The sequence below is a fragment of the Zingiber officinale genome, chromosome 5A (genome assembly GCF_018446385.1).
Source record: "Zingiber officinale cultivar Zhangliang chromosome 5A, Zo_v1.1, whole genome shotgun sequence".
Lineage (NCBI taxonomy): Eukaryota > Viridiplantae > Streptophyta > Magnoliopsida > Zingiberales > Zingiberaceae > Zingiber > Zingiber officinale.
The window spans coordinates 90,471,025-90,482,113 of NC_055994.1; the positions used below are offsets into that span (position 1 = coordinate 90,471,025).

Sequence of the window (11,089 nt, forward strand, 5' to 3'; positions counted from 1 at the left end):
TTAGTTGGATAACTGAGTTTTGGTGGCCCTTGCTCTGGATGCTATTAGCAAGGAGTGGAGATTGGATTCATGGGACCTCACTATAGATTTGACTTTCGGTTCGTTTGCCTAGTCCAATGAATTAAAAGTGCCGAGCAAAGGAAAGAAAGATGATGATCCGTCACGCACTGGTGTTATTTAATTGGACTGGCTGTGTTTGTCACATCAAGTTTCAAGGCAACATTTAGCCTTATTGATTGGGTAATGGATAATGAATGGGTCACTAAAATTCTATCTGCACTTTTCACTTGAGGATTTAGCACTAACTGCCCGCTACACAGCTACACTTATCTCTTTGGTAGAATTCAGATTCAGATGATGAACACTACCCTGATTCGTAATTGATGCGTCAGTTCGATCAGATGGCTTGCGGCTGGCTACTTTTGAATGACCTATCCACTTTAGTTAAGCTTCCCACCCAAAGTTGACGTGTCAAGTCCAGTGAGACCAGACGACTTTGAGCTGACATTCGACCAACCTCTCTTTTTGAGTGTTTCTTTTCTAAATTGTACCGTAGTTTCGGTAATAAGAATCCCAATCATAAGTTTTACACTCAGTATAGTTAATAAAATTAATATTTATGGATATTAATATAATTATAAATTGATATTTAAAAGTATGGAGATATAAATTCGCTAAAGCTGATAATAAACTAATATTATTAACTAATACATGCAGCAAACGTAGAATATACCTTAGCATTGTAAATAACCAAATCCTTTAAATTGGTTACTGCAATTGTAGAGTAATACAGAACACGACGACACGATTGAGCATAATCTCTACAACTCCACAATTGAGCATGAACAAGTGAGCTGCAACTGATCTTCAGCAAAAATGTACGACATTACTAGTTTACAGGGTAGAAGACTATCGAGTAACCAGTCGCTCAGCGGCTAATCTAGAGTAGAGGGCAGTGTGGAGCTGCTCCTGTGTGTAAATCTGGCTCGACATCTTCACTGTAACTTGTTGGATCATGAGGTCCTTCACCACAGACACACTGGCGTAATGCACTTCGAGGTCGAGTTCTTTTAGCGTTGCCATAAGCCTTGCAGCTGGATGGTTCGTTTTAAGGCACTGTAATCTGATCATGGCTTCCAATCCGAGTATTTTCACTTCGATCTCGACAGAGAGACACCGGCTGCCGCCGGCATTCATAATCTTATGGCCGTCGTCTTTTCCCCCCGGCGGCGGCCGTGTAGGTGGGGATTCACGTTCTCTTCTGAGGGCTTCGATCTGTGTTTGCAATTCCTCCTTGTCGGCTTCCAAAGCTGGGAGTTTTGCTCGGAGTTCATTGATGTAGGAGACCGCATCTCCGAGGAGGGAGGCCTTGTCCATCTTGGACACGTTGGGGACTACTGCTCGGAGAGAGTAGAACCTTTGGTTGAGCTTCTCGCGGCGCTGCCGCTCTGCTTCCACGTGGTTCAGAGGCTCCTCTCGGCCATGGGCAGGCTTGCGGCCGCGCTTCCTCGGCCGCTTCTCCAGTTCGGCCGCCCGGCTGCTGTCCACTTCGCGCACCGATGCCTCGAGGTCGGATTGATCGGAGTTGGGGTCGTTGAGGACTCCGCCGGCAGCTGTGGCCGCGGAAGACGACTTCAATTGGCCATCGGACGATGGTCTCGCGGGAGCTGAAGCAAAAGAAACCAAGCCCTCATCGTTGTGGCTCGCCTTGGATGTCTCCCCCGTGGACCTGTTGTTGTTCTTGTCGTCCGCCAAGGCGTCAGCCTGGCGGTGAGAGAAGAGGTTTCCGGCGGGAGGGGCTGGCGAAGGGTTCCTCTTGCCACTGGAGAAATCGAGGATGTCGCCGGACTCCGGCTTGAACGAGTGAGTGTGAACGGCGCCATTGGAGAAAGTGTACTCTTTGGAGGAGAATGGCGGGGTCTGGGTCTGAATCTTTTGGATCTGGATCGAAGAAGTAGGGTTTTCGACAAGGGTAAGCGAGCTAGGGTTGCTCTCAAACGGAATTAGGGATTTTGTGAGGGAGATAGAGGGAGTTGCAGAAAGAGGGGAGACGGAGTCCTTCACCTCGGCGATGGAGGGGTCTGTGAACCAGAGTAATGGATCTGCCTCGCCCTTGTCGGCCGCGTCAGGATTCGCCTCCGGGGATTCCGTCGCGAGCCAGGATGCGGCTGTGCCGGTCTCGACGGAGGGACAGTCGGTGGAGCTGAAATTGAAGAGGTTGTGGATCTTGCCTATGATCTCCGGTCTCTGGGGGATCACGTCGGTGGATCCAAGCTCGAGCACGCCGGACCCAACGAAGGTGCAGACCATGGTCTGGATGCCGAGCATCTGAGCCTGTCGGGGGCGCTCGCACGGCAACGCGGCCATACGGTCGGCGCCGGCGACCCAATATGGAGCGCCTGTATAGAAGGCCTGGCCGGGGAGGTCGGTGCCGTCGACGAAGGACTGGGTCATCGAAACCAGAAAGAACCACTCGGTGTCCGTGACTTCCTCGTCGACAGCTTCGTCCGCTCCGCCGCCGGAGATCATCGAATTGAGCTCCCGCAGGACGCGTTTGCGGTTCTCCCGCTCGGCGGAGCTAACGGTGGGCTGCCTCCGCTTGTCGTCCTCGCACCCACGGTAGTAGCCTTCGCCCCAGATGAGAAAGGACGCTCCAGTGGCCGCGTCGAAGGACGACTGCCAGAAGATGCCGTACGTCCATCCTTCCCGCGCGCCCTCGATCAGCGCCTGCAGCCGCTGCTGGAGGGTGTCCTGGTTGAAGAAGGCAGAAGAGGGGGGCGGAGTGGGAGGGGGAGTGATCGGATGGGGAGGACCGGGAGCGGCCGCCGTCACCCAGGGGGAGGAGGATTGAAGGTCGGAGGCGGCGGGCATGAAGGCCTTCATCATAGAGTCGCTGTCGTCGGCCCAAAGGTTCATCCTTTATACTTCTTCAACTTCTTATCATAGGTGTGTCGATGGCCCACGTCCGGCGTCGTCTTCGCATGAAGCGGACGCTGGCGCTGGCGGCGGCGGCTGAGCAAGTGGATGAAGACGACGTGAAGAAGGGGGCGGGTGAAGTCGTGAAGACAACCCAAAGCTAGAGAGAGAGAGAGATTGTCACGCAATTGAAGAGGAGAGAAATGGGCCAGTGGATGGGTCCATCTCCAATTTGGTTCGTCGGTTCACCTGGGGCCGGTTTGGTTCGGGTTGAGCCGCCCTTTACAGCTCATTAAAACCTGTTGTCTTTCTGTTTATTATATTGAACTTTTTTAAATATGTAAACATCATTTTACCTAAAAAAACTTCCTTCCAAACCAGTTAAGCTAATTTATAAATAAATTTAGTTCACAGTATTATTATTATTATTATTATTATAAAAATAACAATAATATTTCAAAACACTGTTTAATCGTCAATTTAATATAAAATATTTGAAAATTAATTTGTAGTTTTCCAAATTAGCAAAAAATAAAAGTGCAATTTATTTACAAAACAATTTGTTGCCAAATTATTCGCCAAATTAAATTATTCAGGATTAAAAAAATTGTAATATGTTATTATTAAGCTATTTGAAACTCAGTCATGAAAAATAGGGATTAATGATTTTTATCATGCAAACTGATTAATAAATTAGTTCGAACCTCAAAATTTGATATAGAATAAGATTAGATTTATTTAAATAAAAATAAATTATAAAATAATTAATAATCAGATTATTATTTCTATGTTATGAACCCATCCTAATTTGCTAAGCACTTTCACATATTAAAGATCAAATATTTTAACCGCTTTTAAATATCTTAGAATATTAATACTCTTATATGTTTTATTTATTTATTTTTTAAAAAATGGCCTTAAATCAATTTATGTTATTTTTTAGTTTAAAAATTGGCCATTATAATCTTCTAAATATCCTAAACATAAATAGAACATTAATAGACGTAACAAGGGCAATCCTCTCCTTTCATTCATTCAGGCAGTACATTGTTTAACAATATCGTTGGTCACTATTCAAAAAAAGTTTATGCCCTAGACACTCATTATTTATGTTTTCCTAATCCTTCTTTATTTTTATTTATTATTATTATTATTATTATATATATATATATAAGTCAAATGAACGCTTTTCTATACCTCTTTTAAAATAATCGATCCAAAATATTATGATCATTCCATAATTGTAAAAGTTAGGCTGCTAACTTTTATAGTTATAAAAGCTAGATGCTAATTTTTTATGATGATTTTATATTATTTTGATTTTAATTTTTTGAATGATAATATAATTAAAATAATATTTCAACATACAAATAAAATGATGGAGACTACATGATATTTATTATATTTAAAATGAATATAATTTAATTATGATCAAAGTATAGAAATTAAAATATAACTTTTACAATATGTAATAATTATCGAATACTTTTTACACGTCGTAACAACTAATTAATAATTTTTATAGCACTGAATTCAGGGGTATCTTTAGATTAAGGGCGCTGTTCATTTTTGTAGAACGGTGTTGATTTGACTTTTTGTTTTTAATAAAATGAGATGTTAATATGATGTTTCTGTTAAGTTGGGACATTCTTTTAATTTTTGTTCATAATATTTTAAAAATATAAATATTATTCTTTAATAATAATAATAATAATAATAATAATAGTAATATATTTTAATAATTTTAAATTTAAAAGAGTACATTTTCATAAATATTGATGATTGTTATGGGCGGGTTTGAATTGAATTTGTTTCAGACGCAACGTAACTCCTCTGGAGTGAAGAATAGATTCGTTCGTCATTGCTGATGGCGCTCGTTTTCTCTCAGGTCGTTATTTCAAGATTAACAACATTCGATGGCACCTGCTCCCAACATTACACTCCAGTTGTAAAGTAAATTGTCTTTTTACCTATAAAAAAAATAATTAATTAAGTTAGGTAACGTTGAATTTAAGTTGGTCGATCCAACTCATGAAAATTTTTCATCGGCTACCAAAATAAATCGGGAAGTGCTCGCAGCGGACAATCCAGAAGCCCAACATCCTTTAGTTATATGTCTCATTTAAATATTTTTTTTTATAAATTCATAAATACCTAGATGATAACCTGAATATCATACCAAAGAACTTTTTTTTGCCTACCAATTTCAATTCATGCGTGCATGCTTAATTTCTTTTGTTTTTCCTTGCCTTTTGTCTTAAAATCTGGAGCCATCGATTTAATTCTATTAAAATTTTTTATTAGTTTATAAAATCATAATTTTATAACGCAAGATTGATTTGAAGTCAATATGGGATTGGTTGAATCATATGCTACTAAAAACCTTTGAATTTTTATAGTACATGATTAATATTTTAATATATATACCTTTGAATTTTTATAGTACATGATATATATATATATATATATATATATATATATATATATAATTATTTTATTAAAAATCTTCCCCTTTACTAATTAACTTTGGTGAAGCCTAAAATATATTTATGTTAATGTCCTTTTTTTCTATTTACACTAAAAATAATTCAAGATTTATTAATAATTTCCACAAGCGAAACAATCAGTGATCTAAAGTTCGAGACTCAGCTACAACGTATTATTATGAATTTTTCTCATCATTAATTTTCTCTGATTGTTTTATATAAAAAAATATAGTTCTCTTTAGTCTCATATCTTAGAATTGACAATACTATGCTAAAAGAAGATTCTATAAATATTTTAGGCCGACGATGTTAAAAAATATACTTTTCTTAGTTTTTTTTACTAAGACAAGTATAATATTAAATTAAAATAATTTTTTGCATAGGGAAGCCCGTTACAATAGTTGTTGTTGGGATTCTCTAGCGTGACACTAGAAAATTCAAACAATTTAGATTTTCAAAGATCCAAATAATTTATATATTATTATATTACACATGCACGATCACACTAGTATATATATATAAATTAATTAGTAATTTAACAACAATTCTACCATAATGACACTCAATAATATTTATATTTTTTATATAAAAAATTAAAAAGTATAAATTTTTTACTAATATAATAACAATAATCGTATCAACCTCAAGAATGTTTCCTTGGTTCATAAGATAATTTAAAAACCAACAAAGCAACTGATTTAACTAAAACTATTGAAACATTTGATTCGAATACAAATGTTAGAAACAATCTTTTAAGGCATATTTATTCAGTAGAATACTAGAGATAATCTAAACTATAATAGTCCAAAAGATAATAATAAAAAATAAAAATCTTTTGGACCTTAAAAAATATTTTTTAAATTTAAAAATAAGAAGTTAGAGGTTTTACTCAGTAATTAATTTAGATTATCATCTAAGGATTGATTTACATTTGAGTTAGACTTAGGTTTTACAATCAGTCAATTAAATATTCATTTCAATGATTGGCTTCCAAGCTATGGCGAGACACTAGGCCTTCTTGGTATGAGATCATCCACCACTTCTAGATAAAGTCTTTCAAAGAAATTAGATATTTAATTTCCTTTCTGAAACCCTTAGGTTTAACTAGTCAAGTGTAAACCAAGCCTAGGTCCTTATCTAGCCTAGTCTAAGCATGTATAATAAAGGTAGTAAAAAAAGCATAAAAAAAATTTATTTATCGATAAAGATGGTCTTTCTATTGACTCCCCCTGGATCATAGCCTCGATAGGGTCTATCAAGGTAGTGGATTTGATCCTTGGGGATCCAATATTGACCAAGTCCAACTTGATTAATCAAGTTCGACTTGGGGACCCATGCTTGGACTATTTTTCTTTTTGCTCTATTTACAAGTGATAAGTAAGATCTGTATTTTCGTTTAGCCTTAAATCTAAGCTCAGATCTGTTGTATACGGCTCTTTGTTTTTCAAGAATCAGATCAAGATTATTGGAACTCAAGGTGAACTGTTCTAATATATTCTTTAGTTCCTTGACTTGACTTTTCAGGCTGGAATTTTCTTCCTCAAGCTTTTGGACTTGAGTTGAAGTGCCAGTCTGAATGAAGTCAGTCAAGGAGCTTGGGTTAGCCACTTCTTTAAGGGTTGTTATTTTCTTTTGAAGTGACTTGACCTGGATGTTGGATTTACCTAACTTGCGCATGAGATAGTTAACTAAATTATGCAATTTATTTAATTGAGAGGTTCTTACAGTGGGGTTAGGCCATTCGAAAATGAATACGGATCTGTGGCTTCTCTCAGATTCTATTTTCGACTCGCTCTCGGTATCATATTCATCGATTTGTTCCCGGGTCATAAGCGTGAGGAAGCTCGTCTATTCGAGCTCTTCGTTAGAGTCTTCTAAAGAAAGACTCATCTCATGTCGCTTGCAGTACTTTCTTCTTCCTTTGCTTCTTTGTTTCCTTCGTATGATACTGGTTTTCCTGCGTCGTCGAGTGGGAGTGAGAGGTCGATTTTGATGATCATCCACATCTCGATTTGTGTCTGGAGGCGGTACTCCATTCGGCTCTTCTAGTAGCCGAAGTTTTCGCCGGAGAAGAGGGGAGGGCGTGCAGTGTTATACCCTTCTTGGCGGGCCATTTAAGAAATCTAGCACACAATAAAAGGACAACAAAGATTCTAAGACTTGGTCTTAGATTAGTAGTGCGAGAACAAGAGAATATAATAAAAACTCGAGTGGTGTTTGCACCGACTTCGAGAAACAAAAGAACTCGATTGATAAAATAGATCGGAAGACGACAATTTTACTGATTCTGATTGACTCTGAAAATAGAAAAAAAAATTACCACAAAAAGAAAAAAAATTACTTGAATGGTGGTTTCATCGATTTGAACTGACTCCGCTCTGATACCAATTGTAGGATCGTAAAGCGCTAGAGGGGGGTGAATAGCGCTCGTGGCTTTCACTTTCGTTTTGAGTAAATACGCATCGGAAAAATAAAAATACACAACTCAAATACCAGGATTTTTTACTTGGTTCGGAGCCTGTGACGACTCCTATTCCAAGGCCCGCACGTAAGAGTGCTTTTGATGGACAATCACTATAGCTTCAGAAAATTACAACTTGAAGTACAATATTAATACAATAATTAAAAGTATACCGACAAATAAGAAAAGAGAAGTTTAGACTTCTGGTTGTCGAAGTCGTGTTATGGCTTTGTCGGATCATCTTTTGAGCAGTTCGAAGAAGCGAAAGTTGTTCGTTGTATTGTCCTCAAGCTCTTGGTCGAAGCTGCTTTTATAGGATGTTCCAGGTACCCGAAACCCCTCCGAGCATCTGGACCACGTGGCTCAACCACTCTGCAAGCTCCACATCATCTTGGTGATAACTTTTGAGTTTCGGGTGCCCGGACCGACTCTGGGCGCCTAGACCAGCTCCGGGCGCCCGGACCAGTTTTTTCCAGCCCCTTATTTTCTGCAAAATAAAGTTAGTTCAGACATAAAACAATATATATAAACTGAAATTTGACAGTCTCTGACTGTCCAGTTCTGACTTTGAGTTTTGTCGAAACTGTAGGTCGAATAGATGCCTACTGTTCTCTCTTCGGAAAACGCGTCCTCATCTACTCCTCTCAGGAAAAGTTACCTATTGCCAGATTGATCCTCCAGACCAACTAAACTTTTTCTCAATGTCTGAAGCTTCCGGTCTTTATGCTGGACGTTCGCTCCACAACCCGTCCAGACTTCCACCAGGTTCGTGATACCAGGATTTCAACCTAGAGCCCCCGACTCTAGGATTTTGCCCGAAGCCCTCGACCTGCCTAGACTTTCTACCTAGGGTTATCACCTCCTAGGACCTAAGGTTACCACCCCCTAGGGTTTTCCACCTGCCTAACCATAGTTAGGACTTTTGTTTAAGATCACTTAGGACTTTCCTGCAATCTCATTCAAACTTGTTAGACAACACATAACCTTAACTTTGAACCCTTTGCCATCCGCTAAGGTAGCGGATCTACCTTTTTTGAACCCTTTGCCATTATCAAAACTCAAGTTCGATCATCTGATGCTTCCCACACCAACAAGTTCATACTAGGGTTTGGGTATGTTAAATTTTACCATATATTTTAAAGGTCTTTCATCTCTCTTAACTAAGCACCTTCTGATTATTTTTGTTAACAATAGGAAGTTCTATCTAAGTGTTTAGGGTATTTAGTGTTAGTAATACTTATGTTCAGTAAATATATTATTTACATAAGCATTTCTACATATTATAATTGTTCATTTAAGTTTTATTAATTAAAATAAGATTATTTAAATTAACTAATTATTAAAAAAATTAATATTGAATTAAGTTAAATAAGTTAAAATTAAGTTTCAAGTTAAATGAAATCATTTGTTACTAACTTAATAATAGTTAATCATTATATTAACTATTACTTAACTTAATTCAGTAATTTAATACTTATTTGATTAAAACAACTTAAATTTTATATTAATTGATTGAGTTAATTGAATAATGAAAATATTAGTTTTATTTTTATTTCAATTTATTTAAGTTAATTGATTGAGTTAATTTTAAGTTTTGTTTATATTTAACTTAAGACAAATTATTAATTAAAGTTAATTTAAATTAGGATTTAAGTTTTAAGTCAATTTATTTACTTAATTTAAGTAAACTTTAGGTTTAACTTTATTTAATTAATTTAAGTTTATTTAGTGTTTTAGATTTTATTTTGTTTTAAGTTAGATTTAATTTATATTTTAGTAAAAGTTTTAAGTCAAATTTTTAAGTTTTAGTTAAGTGTTAAAATAATAATTTTTAAAGGATTTTTAAAATAATTTTTTAAAAAGATTTTCAAAATAATTTTTAAAAGGATTTAAAAATAGTTTTTAAAAGTTTTTTTAAATAATGTTTAAAAGATTTTTAAAAGGTTTTTTAAAATAATTTTTTAAAGGATTTTTAAAATGATTTTTAAAATAAATTTTAAAATAATTTTTAAAAGAAATTTTAAAGTAATTTTAAAAAAAATTTTAAAAAATTAAAAGATTTTTTTAAAAAAAATAAATGTTTTAAAAAAATATTTTTAAATGAATTTTAAAAAAATTTATTTTAAAAATAAATTTTTAAAAAAAAATATTTAAAAAATAATTGAAAAAATTTATTTTAATTTTTTTTAAAAAAAATTAAAATAATTTTAAAAAGAATTTTTAAATGTTTTTTAAAAATATTTTTAAAATAATTTTAGAAGATTTTTTTAAAAGAATTTTTAAAATAATTTTAAAAGATTTTTTAAATATTTTTAAACAAATTTGTAAAATAAAATTTTAAAATAATTTTTAATTTGACGTAATACGTTAAATGATTTTACTTTAACATTAATTTAATTTAATTTTAAATTTAATCGTTATTTATCTTACCCAGTCTAAGTTTTTATATAAAGGGATTCTATGATTTTGTGATATAAGTTAAGTTGAATTTCAGAGTTTATTTTACCTTGTGTTAGATTCAAGTTTAACTTTAAGTTCAACAAATAGACATTATTTGGATAAACTTCTAAGGTGTGGTAATTTACCTAAACATCATTAGAGTAACCATACTTTCAAAAATTTTCAAATAGTATCACCTATTGAACTTAGTGCAAAACTTTGGTGTAATCTGCTGGAATTAATAAAGGTAGTTTCAGTTAGTTCCACTAAACTAAATGCATCAGGTCGAAGCTAAATCTTTCTAGACATACATAAAGAGAGCTTTCCTAACCTACTATCATCCAAAACTTCTTCGGTACTGCTTATCAAGTTAAATTTTGTCTCTAATTATTCTAGTTCTAATTACCCTTAATGGGTAAGGTCTATGTTTTTGAGGTGCCAATTAATTTGGAGTCTCCCTCTAAATCATGGATTTTTCTTTTAAGTTTTCTGTTTAAAATTATGTATATTTGGTTTGGTTCTACTTGCTTGGTTAGCTAAGCTCTCGGAACTATTTCTTTAATTCATTAAGTTTAATTTAATTAAGTTTTAGTTAAAGTTTAATTAATTATCATTTAGATTGAATTTATGTTTTTAATTTTAAATTAATTAAATAGATTAAATTATCCTTGAGATTTAATTTTTTTAATTTTAAATTTATTAAATTATTTAAATTATCTTTATTTACCTGATTATATTTATTAATTTTTTATTTTGAATTAGTTAAATTATTTAAATGATTTTTCAT

The 11,089-nt window shown here is 34.7% G+C and overlaps 1 protein-coding gene across 1 annotated transcript; it reads right to left on the reverse strand.

Moving 5' to 3' along the window:
- Window positions 1-681: 681 nt before the first annotated feature.
- LOC121980952 (transcription factor MYC2-like) lies at window positions 682-3,097 on the reverse strand. The gene is made up of 2 exons (XM_042533236.1): window positions 2,065-3,097; window positions 682-1,941 (listed from the first exon to the last, which is right to left on the reverse strand). Exons 1-2 carry the CDS (start codon window positions 2,914-2,916, stop codon window positions 910-912), a joined length of 1,884 nt encoding a protein of 627 aa, XP_042389170.1. The 5' UTR covers window positions 2,917-3,097; the 3' UTR covers window positions 682-909.
- Window positions 3,098-11,089: the final 7,992 nt, after the last annotated feature.